Source organism: Manduca sexta, chromosome 18, assembly GCF_014839805.1.
Source record: "Manduca sexta isolate Smith_Timp_Sample1 chromosome 18, JHU_Msex_v1.0, whole genome shotgun sequence".
Taxonomy (NCBI): domain Eukaryota; kingdom Metazoa; phylum Arthropoda; class Insecta; order Lepidoptera; family Sphingidae; genus Manduca; species Manduca sexta.
In genome coordinates, this window is record NC_051132.1 from 12,677,714 (window position 1) to 12,699,095 (window position 21,382).

General features: G+C 36.9%; 1 protein-coding gene across 2 annotated transcripts; it reads right to left on the reverse strand.

Moving 5' to 3' along the window:
* Nucleotides 1-2,592: 2,592 nt before the first annotated feature.
* LOC115444512 (protein prune homolog 2) lies at nucleotides 2,593-20,849 on the reverse strand. Of its 2 annotated transcripts, none has more exons than XM_030170299.2 (10): nucleotides 20,430-20,849; nucleotides 12,637-13,396; nucleotides 12,158-12,250; nucleotides 11,560-11,706; nucleotides 8,774-8,949; nucleotides 8,299-8,431; nucleotides 7,922-8,058; nucleotides 7,469-7,600; nucleotides 6,947-7,033; nucleotides 2,593-6,529 (listed from the first exon to the last, which is right to left on the reverse strand). In XM_030170299.2, exons 1-10 carry the CDS (start codon nucleotides 20,432-20,434, stop codon nucleotides 6,406-6,408), a joined length of 1,794 nt encoding a protein of 597 aa, XP_030026159.1. In that variant the 5' UTR covers nucleotides 20,435-20,849; the 3' UTR covers nucleotides 2,593-6,405. The 2 variants fall into 2 exon arrangements, with proteins under 2 accessions (XP_030026159.1, XP_030026158.1); XM_030170298.2 differs by having other exon boundaries at nucleotides 12,637-13,399; nucleotides 20,430-20,848.
* Between the last annotated feature and the right edge of the window lie 533 nt (nucleotides 20,850-21,382).

Here is a 21,382-nt window from a genome sequence, read left to right on the forward strand (position 1 = left end):
CATCTACAACGAGATCAGTGGAGGCCACGCCTCGCGCAAACATCGGATACCAAACAGATATAACGACTGAGACATTTTGTATCTGAACCAATATTGTGAGAAAAAGTCGACCGATAAAGGCTATTTTACCTTATTGCATCGTCACATAACTCATCTTCAGATAAAAATACCAGTATATAAATATTGCTTGCTCGTCATTAATTTAGATGTTACAGCATCAGATTAAAATCATGTCGCTAAATAATGAAACGTAGTGTTTTGCGCATTGAGCCAGTGTGCAAGGTACGCGCCGATACATTCACCAATATTCTTATACCTTCTGGATTTAGTTTAATACCTTTTGTATTCTGTTATGAAATTAAGAATCACTTACTAACGATGCAATACATTTTAAGGTATCTAGTCGTCATATCTAGTTTGGTCTTTAGTAACATCTAATTATTTTTCTGTGACCGGTAAATTCGAGAATATAAAACAAAGCATTTTTGTGATACTACTAAGATTCTAGAAGTTTTGACAGTAACCAACCAGTAAGGCAATGGATGGCTTTTAGACTTAGATTAATGGAATCAAAGTAAGCGAGTGGAGATTCTCAAGGAACTTTGTGCTTAAACAATATACTTATTTATCGAAATAGGCAATAACTATAAACAAAATTATGAAAAATATAGAGAGAAAAGAAAGGTGTGAATAGTATGATTATTTTGGAGTTAACTGTCCACAAAATTTATTTGTAAATAAATAGTATAGTAGGACGCAATTAACTTAAGGGCTTGGCAATCTTTGATTACTAGCTTATGCAAATATGCTTACTGAATACCATCGAGCATTATTAACATGGCCAATGATGATCAAATGCAGATGAAAAGAGGATATCTAGGCAATCGGTAATATAAACCGTTTCGTGTCAATAAAAATAAAAGCATTATGTTTCATTACAGTTTTTTTATGATCACAAGTGAGAGAATAGTTGGATTGTCGAGACGTGAAGTTAGTTGCGTTCTACTATACACACATTTTTTGGCAAATTCGTTATAGGCGTTTAAGAATACTTTATCCAAAAATAAGATCATCTGACGCGACGCCAACGGAACGGTGAATGGTGCTGACCCCACACTCTCGCGCTATCTCTACACGCTAACACGCTACACACACACATACACATTTTTACATTATTCACTCGTTACAACTTGTATCTTGAGATGTTATTACATCCACCCCGTGCAGTGTTTGGTCAGATTGTGGATTGAAGTACAATATGATGCATCAGTAACTACTGGTAGGAAGTCAAAAGAATATAGAAAAACTCATCCAGTAAATGTGTGTAACATTTAACTGTGTTGTAAATAGAAAAAAATACTTTTTGCAACTATAATAATATTGTTTTACAGCTGTTTGAAATCTATAATCGAAAACGAATAATATTTTCGTGCAATAAGTTATTATAATTTTTGTAGTCTGGCAATGTAAAACGAATTACAAACAACTTTTAAATATGTGTTGTTTGCAAGATCTTTACCAATATGCCTTCTTGGGGTGAAGTAGACAACATCTCAGACGCACTAACACACATCTCTACTATCTATTCAGCTTACACTAGAATACAATATGTACTGGCTTACAGCTATAATAAGTTTCAATGTGATTTTACGTTCTGACAATTTAAGTATAGTTCGTTTTTATCAATCTCTAAGTAACAACTAAAGAGGTACATAATAGATCTCGACGGCATGAAGTTAGTCACAAGTGACGTCACATTCCCGAGACGAAAATACAGCAAGAAGGCGACTGAGGTAGCTAACTTCAGACTGATCAGATTTGAGAGAGCTTACAATCCTGTGTAGGTAATAGATATACTTGATAGTTAAATAAAATAGGATCCAAACTTGATTTGCAGAGCCTAAAACATAAAACCACATTACAACTGATAACACGAACATGTTAATGCACCGATATATTGGCAAGTGTACCATCGCTACCAATCAATTATTTCACAAAATATTATGGTGGCTGAATCCTAGGTATTTACTCGACAACTTCGACGCGATACATGACGCTAAAAGCATGACCGTGCGCATGAAAATGTCGAATATGATAGGACGCGCGTCAAATTTGAGTCTGTAAAAACATATAAATATAAAAGTTACGTGTTTCCCAACAAACTCGTCTATTTATCGAGCAGCATATGACACTTCAATTAAACTTTATATTATACATACACATTTTCATTTTTTGATCATTCAAAAAATAAATTAGTTCTAAATATTTATAAACATAATGATATTGGTAGCGATTCGTACATTTGTTTTTCTCTTAATGTAAAGCAAAATACAAAACAAATACAAGTGCGTTGACTTTTGAGCGAGCATGTAATACAAGCATGATCTCCTAAAAATATTTTTAAAAATTTCACCATATTTCCCGTATTGGCTTTTAATAAAATAATAATATCCAATTTACCACCGTAGTTCAACGTTCAATTATTTCTAATAACGGCCTTTTCTATTGCCACCAACACAGATAAACATTTATCGGACCGATTTCGAAACGACACGACATATCGTTGTCGTCCGTTTACGTGACGTTATTTCCTTTTCGGTGACGGTAGAGTTTAATAAACTCTCTAAGGCTTATAGCCACAGTGCTTTTGAGCCAAAATAAGTCTGCATTTTATAATAAAAAGCGGATAAAACTAAACCGACATATGGCCTTAAACACAGGTACTAATTACTATTAAAGCTATGAGACTCCTTCATCTCATACGTTTGTGGTCGGGAACGGAGTTTTGTCGCAGATATTGTTATAACTTTAAAGAAACCACATATTGAAGTATTCTCAAACAAATATAGATGAGAATGATAGGTATTTCACATGACTATAATAAAATGTAGTTCATAATGAGAACTGGCAATAATCAAAATTTGCCCGCCATAATATAATTAAATATATCAGATTTTATGGGACACCATGTATAACGCGCTTATATACAATACTTTGCAATAAATTGAGGCACACGATGTATATTTGAATAATTTATAGATATACGACAAATCTTCTTTCCAACTCACAAAACAATAAATAAAAATACTGGCTCGACTTATTCTCTTACACTAACCTCTTTAGTGAACCTCGTAACCAGTAAAACCAGTTCTTACTTACATTTACAAAACTAAACTTAGAAAACAATAATACCTTATAATTAAAACGTCCGAAATTAATAAATGATCTTGACTGATATCCGTGGATGAATCCAAAGATTAAACCAAACAACATAAGTAAAATGTAAGCATAATAAACAAACTTTATTCCGATTGGCCATTTTTGGGATCGATCCATAGATATAGATTAAGATCGTTTATCAATTCCAACCTTTACACGTTAAAAACTAATAATGGCAATGTGAAAAAAAAGTTTGGTATATCTAAAATCCCTAATTCATAACATGTCAACCTAACGTCGGATTAAAATGACGTTTAACCGCTTTTTTCAATAAACGATCGCAATCGGTTTTATCGATCTACGAAAATGAACCAATCAGAGCAGTTTTTCTAACATGCTTACTAATGACTTATTTGACTGGTATATTCTCCGAAATGGATCGAAGATTACGATTGAGATCGTTTATTGAAACGGCCGTAATTTATGAAATTAATAGTTTATCTTTTTTATTTACGATTTATACAATTTGGGAAGTCAAGTTTATGGATTGTATGTACAGTGTTTGAATAATAAATGCGACAAACAATCAAACTATGTTGAGAAGACGAAATCACCGAAAACATTATTGATATAACATGTGATAGGATTTTTAGGACTACGTAAAGTGAGTTTTGAAACGCAGCCGAGTTGCAACAGAATACATTTCGTCTTTTCCCACTTCTGCGTCGATTAACAAACTGCCTTAAAAATTCTGACATGTTATGAATTAAAATTATTTTTATTTATACACTTTACCTATATTTTCTATCGACGGATAAAATCAACAGAAAATAAAAAAACAAGTTTAAATTTGAGATTCGCGTTTCGTTTTCACCATAACTTTAAAAGTTGTTACAACAAAAAATAATTTCTCTATCATACGACACACATAATTACAATAAAAATTTTGCTTTATCTAAATGATCCGGCTTGAAGGACCAAAAATCTTGGCTACGGATACTCGTCTAGCCATAAGTCATAAGTTACCAGTTTTACTTAATTATAATAGGATTAAAAGCAATATCTACATAACCTGAACTGAGGGCCCGTTTTACAATTTACAAGTTATCATGTTAAAAAGCTAATGTAGCAGTGTTCATTTTGTTATTTGGGAGCATCTATTACAGTAGGACTTTTGTATTTATTTGGTTTATACATTAATCTGTCTTAAAAGTTGTAAAACCGGCCATGAATATGAAAAGACATCCCTAGTATTACAATAACTGTGATTTTCTACTTTCCTGTCTTTCGTTAATCAAAACAATTATACCTGATAGAAATACTTGCTTTTGACTTTGCTTTCTACGCGTTGACATAAATATGGCGTTGTTTGTAATAATACCGCGTAGTTTCTTTGTGCAAAGCGATCTGAACTAGCTCTATAAAATATATTAGCTATTTATACTCGTTTTCACCTACCAATCCTTAATTAAGAAGTGAAGACATGTCAAATTTTTTCTAAAAAAATATCAATTCGCCGATATCCCTTTGACGTTACCCTTAATTACCAACAAAAGAACGTAACATGATTAGAAACGTGTATCATTTGCTGTTTGCGCTTGCACTTCTAAACATTTCGAAATTCAATCCGTTCCGTTCTAACATGTTTTTATGACAATGCGAAAATCATTTGACACAAAATGTTTAAAAAAATATTATTATATGAGTATATCAAGGCAAAACCACTTCATCCCAAATTAAGGGAAGGCGGGTGAAAACAGATACACCATCTATGTCCAGTCTCCCCTACTTTCTGGGAGACGTAAAGCACAACATTTATCTACAAAACAAACGAATATATTTATCTATATATAATTAGTGTCCGTTAATATTGCTCATTTATATTATCACAGGACATTTGCTGTTCAAAAACAAAATTGCGTTCCTTTAGGGTTTTAAGAAATACATATTTACGTCCTTTACTTAGTCTTACTTATAGCTGGAGACGAAATAGAAATATCTACTTAAAAATAGCGGCATGCATGAGAAATAAAGATGTAGACATTTTGTTGAGCTTAGAAAATTGTTATAGAATCTGGATTTGAAATAGTATTAACATTGAATCATTAGTGTGATGTTTGTAACGTGGTCCCTATATCTCATACGTTAAAAACTCTCGAAGAAGAATATACAAATGACACAATCCACTATACATACATAAAAGGGTAGACAGAGTCGAAATTATTATACCCAAGGAGCGCAGACTTTATTGTTCATATTATGAATTTCAGGCAAAATTCGTATTTTTTTATTATTGAAAATATTTTTTTTACTAGGTCTATCGAATATCTATTGAACTTTAAAAACTCCAGCAAGAACGCAATTTCGCTTATATTTCGTGTTTTCAAATAATTTGTAACGTGACATAAATACAGGATATGGAATGTTGTGGTATTTTTTCCTACAAAAAAATAACATTTCGATAAATTTTGCTTAACAAATTGATATTTTTTATATTTTTTTTGGAATCAAAATTATCACAAAATAGATTCAGGTAGCGGGGTATGTACGCGTTATGATATTTATATCTTTTCTACAAATGTTATGAATATAAAAAAATAAAAAAGATTTCCAAATAAAATAAAAAATACATTTTCTAAGAATATCATCACTGGTAATCAATTTGAAACCGAAAAGATCCGTAACATTTTCTTTTTCTATGAAATGCAACGTTACACCAACAAACAAATCTATAATCGTGATAAAAGGCAAGTCCAAACGAAACTAGTTCGCATAATAAGCGTGTAATACGCAAATTCGTTAATTCACTTTTGACATATTGTACCTGATGACATAATCAGACCAACTCGTATCAGTCGGCAGAATTATGCCGGCCTGTACTATACGTACATGGCGCTTGAAGACGTACAATCAGACCCAAATGAAAGTATATGCGAAAAAGACCAGTTATGTATTACAAAGTAACTATAGGACATCTTGTTAACGTATACATTAATTCGGGTTTGACTATATTTGGCGCTTTGAGTATAAATAGTACAAGGATACTGTATAACTTCCCAGTTGAAAGGCTAAGCGACATTTTATGCGCCATATTATATATTAAGGTTATATATATATTTGGAATGTACTCATTTTTCTGTGTTTTTCGAATACAGTTTACCTTTTTAAAAAACAAAATGTCGCTTAAGGTATTTCGTTATTCAATTCGCCTTTCCACCGTGGAATTACGAGTTGTCGCTGTGTCGGTTAGTGCGTGCGGGTGGCGTCGTACTGTTTGACCTGGTCGGGGATGGCGTTGGGCTCGACCGGGACCAGCGCCGCCAGCTCCGCCAGGCTGCGCACGTAACTCAACTTGCGGAAGAACTTCGAACTGCACACATGGACAAACATTTTTAACCGACATTCATATAAAGAGGTTCTCAGTTCGTACGTTTGTAGTCTTATTTACAAAAAAAAAAGTTTATTAATTATGCAATCAACATATATATTTTTTTCTATTTTGAATGAATGCCTAGTTGAGCAAGTCGCTTGTCTGGTGGTAATCGACAAGAATAAACATAAATAGTCACATCACCATGCAAACTTTGATTTACAAAGCAAAAAATTATAGTACAATTATTTTACTTAGAAAACTAATATTTTAGTCGAAATGGGCGACATAAGTTAAATACTAACGAATTTCATAAAACTTGCGGACGTTTGGATCTCATGATGTTCCTATCAGCGTCATTGCAATACCTTCATCTATGCTGATTTATTTATTCAATACTTTGTTAAACAAACTCACCTGACGAACGGCTTGGTGAGTATGACGAAGGACTTCAGCCAGAAAGTTGGATGCACCAGGTACAAATGCTTCAGACTTTTGCGTAACCTGAGAATAACACGCATCTCTTTTGAGCTTATTCAACTTTTGATTGCAAAAACTACATAGCCACCACTAGCTAGATATTTATATACATCTTGATCCTTTGAGCTCGAATAATGAAATTTATTTCTATCTTTGAAATTGGTTCTGTTTCATTTATATTATTTATAAATACACTTCACGCCTTTATTCCATAAGGGTAGGTAGAGGCTGTTGAGCGACACGTGCTCCGATCTTGACACACCTCTCTCCCCTTTTCCATATTTCTTTAAATTCATAGTTCTTCTGGAAAGGGTGACCTCTAGAAATGCTATACAGAATAAAATCTACACAAACGCATGCGCGGAACAGAGACCATGCCCAAAGTTATTTTGTCAGTGCGTCCGTGTCTCCCTCTGTGTGCGCGTGCGCGTGTGTATGTTTGTGTGTGTGTGTGCGTACCTCCTGTCGATGAGCTTGTAGCACTCGTGCAGCCAGTGGAAGGTGGGCAGGCGGCGGCGGCCGGCGCTGCCGTGCAAGTACACCAGCACGTACTCGTCCGTCACCAGCCGCTCCAGCGTCCAGATCACGTATCTACCACCACAGCATAAACATCACGTTATAGCTTTTCTAAATATATGGAACTAGTTTATAAAATATAAAAATCCATCGTGGGAAAATAAGTGCCTTCGTTTTGCGGGATTTGATGTTGCTTACATTAGGTCATGGTTATAAGGGAACCGTTACTGAAAATGACCACAGGTAATAGTACTTGTTTTTCCTGACATGATCACATTAAAAACATCGTAATAGATTTTTTTTCAAACAATGTAACAGCATCTACAAAAACATATCTTTACTATGTATTGTACAATATTATATTTGTTTTCCATTAGTGGCAGTTAGAATACTAACAGGAAGAGGTTGTCCATGACGTATGTGTAGTCGGGCCGCTTGTTGTCGGGCAGGTGGCAGGCGCTGAACACGATCAGCGCGGCGCCGCGCGCGTCGTACCCGCCGTGCGACAACACCCGCTTGTACGGCTCGATCACCTGCGCACGCGCACACGACCATTACTACTCAATATGTTATAGGCAAAGAAAACAGCAATGAGGAATTGTACTAAGTATTTAAAAGAAGGATGACTAAAAAAGTTTACTCATGCTGGCAGAGTCTCTCCTGCCCTCACACACCACTACAACTCTTGTAGGCCAGGATCAGCAGTGTCAGGATCAACTGGCCCATGAGACATGTATGCGCTGGTATGGGTATACGGAGCAGGTGCGGTGTACCTTCATGTCGCAGGTGGCGCGCGTGTTGCCGCGCGACACGGACACCCAAGCCCGCTCGTTGCTGAGCTCCTCCGCCGCCGAGTACTCCGGGATCGGCTCGCTGCACGAACTCATCGTGTTCGTCGATATCGATCTGGAACAATGGTCGGACATCTTGTCACTGGGGATGTGGTTGTATATTAATGGGGATGTAGAAACAATTATGGTATTTAAAAATTCTCCAACAACACTGTATTATTCAATTCGGTTAATTAACACTTAAGAAAAGATAGCAAACAATGTAATAAGAGAGATGGCCTAATTCAATGCATTAGCATTTTTAGGTTCAGTTAAATCTAACAACCGCGCTGGCCCAACGTGTTTCACTTCACACTTCCAATGCGATATCAATGGTAGAGGTTGATTCTCACCCGTGCAGATAATAAAAGAGGGTATTACTGATATAGCAAAAACATTCAGCCTGCAGAAAACTGACCTCTTAGTATCCTCATCGTCGCTGAGGGTCGGTTCGTGATGGCGGGGCGGGCGCGGAGACTCCTGCGGGTGCTCCGCCCGCGGCCCCGGCGGCTGTGGCGGCTCCGGGGGCTCCTCCTCTGACTCCATAGAGCACGCGCTCACGCTATCCAGGCTGCAGCGGTCGTCGTCCGGCGGCTGTAAAAACAAAACATTAGTGTCTTAACACAGGGACTATGGTACACACTAACAATTGGGTTTATTTGATGCGCAACGTGTGCGTCTGGTACGCAACTGGAGTGTTCAATAATATGTCTATCTAAACCTGCCTCACTCACTCGTATTGCGCCAGTACAGGACAACACACTACATGCATGGCGGCCGCACTAATGAATGGTTCCTTATTTTAACGTCACAGTTAACATGTTAAGTGTTTCCTCAACTTACTCTGGCAACACTGGGACATTGTAATTGATAGGATGGACATTTTAAACTAATGACATGCCCTGGTAAATAATTTGCGTATGTTTGTCGTCGCGCGGCGGGAATACCGAGTGATTAAAATGTAGTAATTTCAAGAACATTACCTCACTGATTACGCAAGGAATTACAGAATTGGAACAATAATTGTCGCATTTGTTTCCTCTCGCCTCGATACTTTACGACTTCTCTATTGTTTTTATACATTAGCTTCGGCTCGCAACTTCCCTCGCGTGGAATGCGGTTTCTGACAAATATAAAAAAATATCCTATACGAGTATTTGTACCTTCTTGGCATATGAAATCCCAACTATACCTATTGCATCAGAATTAGTTCAATAGTTTAGCCGTGAAAGCGTAACAAACGGTTTATCACTTTCGATATATATTAATAGCTTGTACTCGCGGGTCCAGCCGTTTTCTGGGATAAAAAATAGTGCATATCTTTCCTTAGGTTTACGTTAAGTCCCCAGTAGATTTCAATAAAATCTATTCAGTGGTTTCGCTGCGAGAGCATTACAGAATCGCTTTAGCATTTATAATACAAGTAGGAATTAGTATTGATATATATAAGGGAAAGCCATCTTATGCGCATCCTTTCATTTCATTTATCGTGAAGTCACACTGTGGATATTTGAAGAAGATGAACGACTGACGTAGTAAGTAGTAAAATACTGAATATAATTAATTTTATCATTATAATATTTGAAAAATAAATAACTTTCACATCAATTATCCTATATCATTACAGCTCAATAATTCCAGGAGGTACATTAATGACCCCCCGGTCCCCTACACCCCACATTCGCCCCAACTCCGTCCCCGGTCCCACCAGCGAGCGCGTTTAAAACAATGCTTGTTGTTCCGCATGGCTGTTGCACACAATGCCTGCGCCCACGTTTTCCACAACATTGTGCAACGACAGAAAAACAAACCAACGGCTTTGTCTTCATTTTTATTCGTATACATTCGCTCAGATTTTAGATTCCGTAATATAATATTTTACATTTGTTTTTATAGCGATAGCCTAGTTGGTTTTGGAACGGAGTGCCGAGACGGTTCAAAACCCAACGCCACACAGCTCTGACTTTTCCAAAAAATTGTGTGTGTATTCTTTCTGAATTATCACTTGCTTTAACGGTGAAGGAAAACATCGTGAGGAAACCTGCATACCTGAGAAATTCTCTATAGGAATTTTCGAGGGTGTGTGAAGTCTGCCAATCCGCACTAGGCCAGCGTGGTGGACTAAGGCCTAATCGCTCTCAGTAGTAGAGGAGGCCCGTGTCCAACAGTGGGATAGTATATAATACAGGGCTGATATTATTATTATTACATTTTTTTGGCCTCGTCCGTGTCAAGGATTTTTTTATTGCTTTGATTTTTTTTTAGCTTCAGATTTCCTATATAAAAGAAACTGAATCCCGTAACAAATCGTAAACGTGTTAATCCAGGTCTTGGCCTATCGGTGCGTCAAATTTTATCCAAATCCGTTCAGCAGTTTCTGCGATTACATAAAACGAACATCTTCACGTAACACATTTACAATCTATACTATTATTATAAAGAGAAAAAGTTTAAGTTTTTTTCTTTTTACGTTTGTAGGAATTATTTTGTTTGTTTGTATCTCATTCTCTGGAACTACTGAACCGATTTTGAAAATTCTTTCACAAATAGAAAGCTACATTACTCTTGAGTACAATTTTTTTAGCTCGGGAAGAGGAAATTTGTTTTTATGCGTGAGGCCGTGTGCAAAAGCTAGCATTATATAATAATATTTATAGATTGGGATAGTGCTATGGCAGTCTGGAAGGTCATTCTTGAGCGGTGAGGTCGCGTCATATGCGTGCAATATATCATTCAGCGCAATCGATTTCCTTCTGCGAATGTATTAGTTCCCTTATCAAACATTTTAATCAATATAAACCTGATCATTATGATACTTTTTTTTGTAAAATCTTCCAAAATGATTTTCTTAATGAATGAAATGATTTATTTGAATCTGTAAAATGTTATACATTATTTAGATTCCGTCAATAATAACTCTACCACTAGGTCAGAAAGCAGTTTTCACCAGAAGTTATATATTCTTTGAGGTGTAAGTCCAGAAGCCTGTTTAAAAAAATCGTCGTGTTATGCTGTTATTGACCGGACTAATTGTCACCATTAATGATCAATTTCAAAATATTATTATCAATAAGGGTCATTAAATAAATGATTAGTTGTTACCGAGACCCAGCCTAAGGGGGGTCGTAACCCCATTACCCCTCCCCCTGGATTTGTCCTTGGGCGACTGCCTACCCCTATGCGCATATGAGTGTATGTACGTACGAGTTGTATCTTCCTCCTCTGCGTGTTGGGGCTGCGCGCGGCGGTGTGTCGGAGCGCCACGTTGCCCGTGTACGGGTCCAGCAGCGCCTGGTACGCGGACCGCTCCTCGGGCGTGGATGCCGATATCGCGTCGGGAGATTCTAAGTCCTGGAGGAAGACAGAGCCTGAAGAGGTGACCATAACCCAGAGGTGGGGAGAATATTCGTTACACTATACTCATGAAATGTGCAGGAGATTAAAAATCACCCTTAGTAATGGAAAGACCTAAGAAATGATTTTCGACGTCCCACGACGTTCACCATATTTGATGCCAGTCTATTTTAAAAGTACAGCGACTGATCGCCCTGATCGACTCGTTCGACCGAGCCACTGTAATTTCTATACCACCATGTTTACAATTGCTTTCTAGCTAGCTACAATTGCCCGGAACGCCCGGAACTTTATCCGGTAAGTCCAGAAGGAATGAACTATAAAAATCGCTATAAATACTTTACACTAGTTTTAAACAGAGTGACAATACTGAAGACATCGACATATGCCTTCACACCAGCATTAATGACATGAGAAAAATATTGTGGTAATAATAATGCATGCTCACGTTATTGATCTGTATACTCGTCGACATCTCGATGGGCAGCTGGAAGTTGGGCATCGAGCGCAGATGTGACGGCGACTCGCACCACTCCGCCACCTGCGCAGCCGAATCATACAACATGACCAAAAGTGGGTGTTCAATGTCAATATCCAATATGTACCATGGACCAAGGACTTTACATGGTGGTGAACTGAGGATCACGTGATTTACTCACTGCCATTCTTAATAAAATATGATCCTAATAGCATTTTTAGATACTCCGCGTAAATGGACCAATCGGAATAAAGAATTATTGACATACGTACAAATAACTTATTGCAATTGGTTTATTCTCGTTATCACGTCAAAGATTACTATTGAGTTCGTTTACTGAAAACGACTGTCAGCGGCTAGCAGCATTTTCTAGTTAACCCTGCTTAGCTCTACTAATGCTCTGACCCAGTTCTGGTAATTTCACCGCATACTACTAACTTCATACTGACCCCAGTGTGATACTCTTCGCGCGTCACGTCCACGGGCTGGCTGTGACACTTCGGCGTGCTCTGACTAGTTATTCTCGCATCCAGGCAGTTCCCTATGGCACTATCGTGTCTCCCTCCGACGTTCAGTGGAGTGAGCGCTTTCGACTCGTTAAACTTAGCGGCGATCTTCCTCCTCTCCACCTTGTCGACCCTCGCGACATCAGGAGGGATGGCATCAAGACTGTCGTTAAATATATGGCTCTCGGCAGTCACGAAGTTCTCCGTGAAATATAAATTATTTTTTGAAGTGTTCCTTTGAGGACTGTAGAAGCCGGTGGAGTTGTGTCGTTCATCCTCAATGCTCGACAGGCTGAGGTCCTTCTCATCCTCGATCTTGTGCAGCTTCTTCGGGATGACGTCAGGGAAGTTCTCGTCAGGACTGCCGAGGCCCATCAGCGGGTGGTTGGTGGTCAGGGTGAGCGTAGAACTGAACCGCGGCGGACTGATGCCCAGATTCCGCGGCCTGCCCTCTGTTTTCGGAGAATCAATCTTCAGATTGGACATTTTCGTAATGAGACTATCGTTGAAGTTCAGTTTGTCGGTGGCGGGCTGGTCGGGGTTCTGTAGCCGCAGCACGCCGTGCTCCGGGTCGCGGTCCTCGAAGTCGGAGAGCACGGAGCTGGGCGTGTCCTGCGAGCGGAACGACTCCGAGCCCGTGTCCATCTTCTCGTCGGACGATGGAGATGTCAGCTCATCCTCGTTCAGCCGGAGGGTCGTGAAACTACTGCAACAAATTACGCTTTTAAGGGAAACTTATGAGATATCCTTCAATATCTTAGGCGTCAACTTCGACTTACTAAATCTATGTTCATGACGAAAAAAAATTAAGATTAACTGTGATTTTTATTTTTTGAAAAACAATATTCATGAATTAATTAATACAATATGTTTTTAAAATCATTTTTTAAAACAAGCACAAACGTGTCACAGAATAACTGTCCTGGACTAGATTTGAGAGTGGTCTAAGTGTTTTATCGATCTCACCTATAACCGTAACACCCCGCCTTTTCACATCGCATAGGCAATCATTCCTCCTTGTCTACAATCAATTTAAATTATTCCAATGTCACTAAGAAAAATGGCATAATTACCTCATAATGGTACTCAATTATTTCATACGATAAAAGTCATTATTTATAGTATAACATTGCATCGGTAACACATTTTGTACGAGAAAGAAATTAAATATAATTGAATAACCTTAGACGGCAAAAGGCCTTAATATTTGTTATTGTAGTTAATTTTTACACGTAATATTACATGTTAAGACATGGTTACATGCAATTGCGAAGTAATTAATTGCATGTGACCATGTCTCACTTTGGCAACAATGCAGAAGCATTTACTTGCCAAAATGAGAAAATTAAAAAATGATTTAACTAAAAACAACGTACATGATCTTCATGGTTTCGAATATTGTCAATAACTGACAATGTATTGTGGACTGTGGGAAGTGGCTACACACATTTTAGGACAAATGAAAGTCGGTTAACATTCCACAATGGATAAGTATGGAGTGGACTCATGACCCAGAAAAAATGGGACCATATTTAGGACAATACTGTCATGAGTTTCTACGGCATCGCATGTGAAAGCACACCTATGACGGAAATAGATTATAATAGAGGCTCACAAACTTATAATTAGTTTACTGTTGAGTTCAGAATATCCATATTTTAATTTTATAACTCAAACTAGACAAAGTTTAACTTATTTATTAAACATTTTATACAATAGCGACCCGCCCCGGCTTCGCACGGGTGCAATGCTGACTATTTAATGGATGTTATTATTATACATATAAACCTTCCTCTTGAATCACTCTATCTATTAAAAAAACCGCATCAAAATCCGTTGCGTAGTTTTAAATATTTAAGCACACATAGGGACAGAGAAAGCGACTTTGTTTTATACTATGTAGTGATGATATTTTTTTTATGTGGGAACAGTGAATTGATCCAATCGACCCTGACGAAATATGATTAATCGCTAGTCGACACAATTATGCCGGTGTGTTTTGTTTACCTATTTATTTTTATTGCATTTTAAGGGCGAGATGTATGGCTGATGGTGAGCGATACCACCGCCCATAAACAGAAGCAACACCAAACAGGACTGACAAGAATGAATGAATTAAAATAAGAGTAAACCGTTCATCTCATGCTAAGTCATTTTTTTTTATACGTGCACTGCTATGTGCCCCTTTGCACCTATTGGTAAGTGGAGTTCAATAGAATGTTAACTATTGAGAGATGATTACCCCTCGACAGTGGACACAATTATGCCGGCCTGTTGGAATCGGACATACACAGGCTGATCCCAGAACGCGACACACTTACGTGGGGTACTATGCGGGCGGATATAAAATATATCCTACCACTAGCAAACATATCTGGTCATAAACAGCAGAACACCTACCAGACCTTTGAATTGCAATACACCTGTCAACCTGAGGCATTGGATGTCAAGTCTCAACTGGCCGGAATGTCTTTCAAACCGAAACGCTGTGAAGCTTCTTTTCTATTCCCTATTCTCTATGCTATGGGGTCACTTTGCCATGGACGTATAGAAAAAAAAACCCGCAATATAATTTGTGAAATATTTTACTAATCGCGAGTACGTTTAGTGACGAAACTATAGTCAAAACAAGGCACGTGTGTCGGAATTACTGTGCAATAACTTTATATCTTTAATGACGCAATGAAGAAAGTAGTCTGAGTTTTGTAACAGAGAAATATTATCAAGGTATTTAGTTGATTTTGTTCAAACCGCACGTTGTACTAGCGTGACGTCGCACCTGTATCAATCTTTAAAGTCAAACTCGCTCTCTGAAGTTAGTCCCGAGCATTACAGTTACTTTTGAAGAACTGATAATTTTATAAACGCTAAAGACGCGCGTTTTCCGCTTGTAAAGTATGTAAATATACACAATCCCCTATTGAATTGCGTTAAATGTTCTTTATGTAGGCCTTAAAGTGATATCGTAGTAGTAGAATACCGCCTAACATTGGTAAATACCACGTAAGTATCAAAAAAGTTTCTAAGAGGATAGTTGGACCTGAATGCGTCGATATTTACTTTAGTCTCCATGTACCAATTTCCATTTAACTACTTTCGTTACTTGCGTAGCGTTTACCAGCTGTGAAACGCAGTATTGTACCATCCCCTACAATATATCACAGGTGTTGCGCGTAGGCATGTGACTAAGTTTACTCGGAATGAAAAGTTTGATGATAACTGTAATTTTAGTGAATTATTTGACGGAGAATAAGTGTCCACGATCAAAAGGAAAGTACAGGGAAAGATAAGAGAGATTCATTTTTGAATCTTCGACGATTACGCTGCCCTAATAACTACAGCAATAAGCAATACTGCTTTTTACTCATTTCGTATTAGTGATATTGCTCAGGTCGAATTTCCTCAAAGGTGTAGGTAAAATTGTTATAACCCTGTCATAACTTAGCTCAAGACCACAACCATGACATCAGAGAAGAATACCGCCAACATTGGGTTTTAATTAAAGAATTACTCAGCCCCGATAACAATATCCTTTAATCCGCAGTAACGGGAGCAAGGACAGACAATGACAATAGGTACGATAGAGTCAGCTTAGTTCAGACTACACTAGTATTTTAGACGAGTAACTAAACGTGTCTGAACACCGAAAATTTTGTCGAGTAGATTAGTACAGACGCGTAAGTTTCTAAATTACTCGACTAAAATACTACCGTAGTCTGAACAAAGCTATAATCTAGCGGTGAGTGAGACCGAATATTACTAGGTTAATACTAATTTCAATGGCCTTTCTGGTGAGTTTTCTGAAGTGAAAATTGATTTCCAATTTACTAAACTCTAAAATGAAGCGAAATTAATTTAATATTAAAAGAAAGAAGCAAAATGAATCTAGTATTTTACAACTTTAATTACTTGTACAGACTATTTATGAATGGAGAATTCCTGTCGGTTTCGGCAAGGTTTTAGGTAAGTTTTCAACACCTTTTACCCACGATCGAATTCCTTACAGGGATCACGAAATCTGTAACGAAATTTATCGAAAATGGTACGAATGGAGTTTGAAATATTACCGCTACCCGTCATTGCAGTTGCAAACAAAACAATATATATTATAATAAGGTAGTTTTTAGCGTTAGTTATTCTTGACCTGCACTCAATGCGTTTTAATATTTGCTCAATGTATTATCTCATGTGTATTTTGCACCGCTGTGGGAAATCCGCATGACGTCACCACGGAAGGCAACGCAATACCGCTATAAAACAAACGACAATAAAATTTAAATGCACAGATTCCGGCCATTCTGAAGAAATAACTGTGACGGCGCACTCCGTCTATTTGAATAGATGAAAGCGAAATATAGCAAAGGATTCTTATGACATAATCCCTAGCCTTACATATACATATATAAACGCCTTTTATCTCCGAAGGCGTAGGCAGAGGCGCAACTAGTGCACCTAACCTCACCCGTGTGTATTCCGTCACATGAGACGACAGGGGTGAGCCTATCGCAATATCGACCACACATATAATCTCCGGGATAATTTTGAGTACTAAAATCCAGTATCAGACAAGGTGATATCTAGATCTTGTGTTCAGAAATCCTACCTCATCTAGCATAAAAGGATCAGGTTCAGAAAATTGCCGGTTCTGCACTATAATCACATGATGACGTACATGGATGTTCCTGAATATCGAACAAGATCATACGTTCCTATTACGCATCCATTGCCGCGTGCAATAAAGGCATCATTGTAAAATGTACAGTACAGTGCCCTTCAAACCAGAACACAACAGTAGCTACACACTACTGATTAGCGACAGAAATAGATATTGCGGTGGTACCTGCCCACATATGAGAGACCTACCACCAGTAAGAAGTAAGTATTATGAACCGGCCATCCGCCCCGGTTTCGCATTGGTAGCACTGATTATAACCACTTCTTATGGTCCTATCGCTACCATTTTATCACAGAATATCCCGTCGGGCCGATCTGAAGATTACCTAAAACATTCATTAAAATAACTCCAACTGTTTTGGAGTCCAAAGGCAACATATTATATACACACATTTATTTTTCAATTAGTTTATTATAAGGGGTGAATAGGAACACAATGGGAGCATGGAAACGGAATTTAGATCGATAATATTACCTAGTACAGACAGCGGTAGTTTTAGGGGATGAGGATGGGGTAACCGTCCAGGACTTTGTGTTTGCAAAGAGCACAAAGAAAATTTGATCTCCTTCGTCAGTCAGGTAAAAAATCCTCGCAAAGATCTGCCCGCCCAGAACCTCGCATTCGTTAAATTCCCTATTAGGTAAACTTAAGTAAGCTCTGGGGCCCTACTCCGCTTACGGCGTATATACGACGTTTTGCAATCACGGGCGTTGTAATCGAAGGGCAGCTTTGATGGCCGTATAGGTAAATAGGGGTGTTTTTGAGTCTTTTACCTATAAGGCTACTGAATCTGTCCTTCAAATAGAACGCCTGTAATCGCAAAAAGGCGTCTTCGCCCCTATAGACGGAATAGGGGCCCTGACCTTATGATCTTAATATCTATTTTCCAAGTATATTATGTTAATGTTTGATTGAGAATTAAATGTTTATCCAATCTGTTATAAATAATAAAATTTAAAAGTTGGCTACCAATAAATTAATTTGCATGGCATTGCCACACATTGATAAGCTAATCGCTAATACCAACTACAGTGTTACATTGAGTCCAATAACATTATAGTGCAACCTACAACAATAACTGCCATTCCAAATAAACTATCCCAATGTATCTTCCATATGATGCTTCCAATAAACTGATCAAAATCATTTGTAAGCATATCAACAAATCTTTTATTCTAATTGGTCCATTTTCGCGATGAATCTAAAAAAAAGTCACAACATAGCAGAACCTTTTTTAATGGACAATTTAATGAAAGGAAATATTGTATCACATTGTATCTGCCTTAAGCGGCACTAGGCTCAATGTGTTAACTGTTGCTACTGCTGGTTCTATGTCCGTTTCTATCGCTGTACAGCAATATGTATGCTGGATTGAAGGACTATGTAGCTAGTACTATTACTAGACACCTTGGCTACTTTGGATAAAGGAAGTTGTCCACAATAAGGTGTTTGAAACAATATTGATATGACTGATGAGAAGTTTTTGAAAACAGTCTAAATGTACTCCACAATGGTTTTGGGTCATGCATATATCTAAGGGAGCCACTGGGGATTTTTCTTGAATTCTACTGTAATAAATGAATAGTCACAAGACACCTAAGCCTACTACTACTTATAGTATATCTTATCTTATGTGATACTCATATAATGGGTAACATAACCAGCAAGCCATCAGAAAAATGGGCAAGGCAAGGCAACTGCCCCAGCCCGGTCTGAATTTAGTAAGCCTAAATATTTTTTTTATGTTTTTGGGACTAGGTACCTACAATAACACACAAACACTGGTTGGAGTCAGGGGAAAATTGTGTATTTTGTGGAATTAATTGTGGAAAATACACAATTTTCCCCTGACCCCAACCAGAAGTAAGGATTTGCCACACCCTCAGGCCAAAACCTAACCATGTTTTTTGTTCATGCAGCCAACTCTTTTCCTCTAGTGCTGGAAACATATTTATAAACAAGATATTCCCTCAAAAACTATTGATAAACAACAAAAAGCAAACTATTGCATCATATACTTGTTATACAAATATTCATGAAAATACTGACATTTGAGTTCACAAATGCATGTATTACATCAACAAAACAAGTTACTGAGATATTTGTATAAATAAAAAATAATGACCTTCATGGTAAATTTGGGTAATAAACTACCAGCAAAATGGTTTTACTGTATGATTCATATCCACAATGATATAATTAATTGTTTTTTATTTAACAAAAGGATGAATATATCTAGTTTCATTAGCTAAAACAAATCTTTGTTCTGTCTTGAAAAAGAAAATAACAACATAGTTTTTTTATAACAGAGACAGAATGACTACTTACCAGTGACATCATCTTTCTGACATAGAGAACAGAATGAGTGATTTGTATCCATCTGAGGGGATATGAGTATATGAGGACAGCATGAGAGAAAAACTGCATGTGCGCCCAGTAACTGTCTAAATTACTCATAATCTATATAATAGGGTCACAGAAGTAGACAAGTTCTATATATTATAGGCTTCTGTCATAAAAGTTCTACAGGAAATATTGACTACTCCAATATTATATTTCTTTCCACAGGATGGCAAATTATCCATAACAAGTCTACATTTTACAAGAGATGCCATATTAAATACGTCTACACTTGTATGTCAGCGTATCAATTATAATCTGCTGTTATTTAATGTTTGCATTATGTGTTGTGATTTATAAACAATAAAAATCAATAATTTCCTAAATATATTGTTTTTTTATAGAAAAATGTAGTAAAGTGTGATCTCAACGCGAATCTTTCTCATTTTATTTATTGGAAGAGATGTCTGTCTGACCTCTAGGGTAACTTAAATAAAATGGTCGCAAAAAAGGAAAGAAAAACATAAAAATATTGTGGCGGTAGAAACACATTATAAATTATTAATTAGCATATAAAATTGTTTTTAGTAGAAAACTACATGTTTTCCTGCACAGAACACAATTTATTAAACAAAACGAATTAATAAAAATATACGAAACGGCAAATTCCAGTGATACATCCTCCCATAATTTTAAACAAAATAATAAAATGCTCACTCACCTCATTTGTAGATAATTTTTTCACTGTATAAAATATATTTTTGTTTTTCGTAACGTAAAGGAAAATATGTTTTGTTTTGTATAAAAAAAATATAAATTCCTGACCCCAACTCACGCATTTGCTAAGCTAAGTTTGACATTAGTTTGACGTTATGGTTTGTTACAGAGACCAATAAACTAGAGAGACGGTTAACTTCATACATTGATTTTAACACGATAAGGAAACCCACACTAGCATGCGTTTCATGTCTATATTATGTTATACAATTAATTCATGAATAGTTGGAACTCTCTTTCTTTCCCGGTGAAAACCTATGACCCTTATTATTCTCACTTACACACAGGTTATGTTGAAAAATAAATATGGCCGTAGTACTAGAGACGTAGCCGTATTGAAAATCGATATTTTTCCGAATATACCGATTTTAAATAATTAAGGATGTGCTTAGGCTGGTTTCACACTAATACAAAAAAATCGGTTATCGATTTGCTACAGTGAGTACACGGCGTAAATGTAGTGTCACGTGTTTACCCATTTAAAATATTGACAAATAAAATAAAACAACTTTTCTTATCTAAATATAAAGATTTATTAGTAATGTTTTGGCCATTTTCACGCCCAATTTACTCATAATTTCAGAATCTACCGATAGCCAGCGAAAATAATTTTTTACTTAAAATTGCAGCCCGTATAATTGCATTTTCTGTTCAATAAAATAAAAATATAGGTAAACAAAGTTATTGCTGTACTATGATACGTTTAAAACAAATCAAATAAATTAATGAACAAACCACTGAGTCACTACAGACGCTAAAATTTAAAAAAATAATTGATATATGAGGATAAAACTTGAAAGAAGTCGCCTCAGCCGACAGGACAAAAAGGTATATGATATAATCTTAATAAAATAAAAGGAATGCATCACGATCTTCGCCGTCGAAGAATACAATATA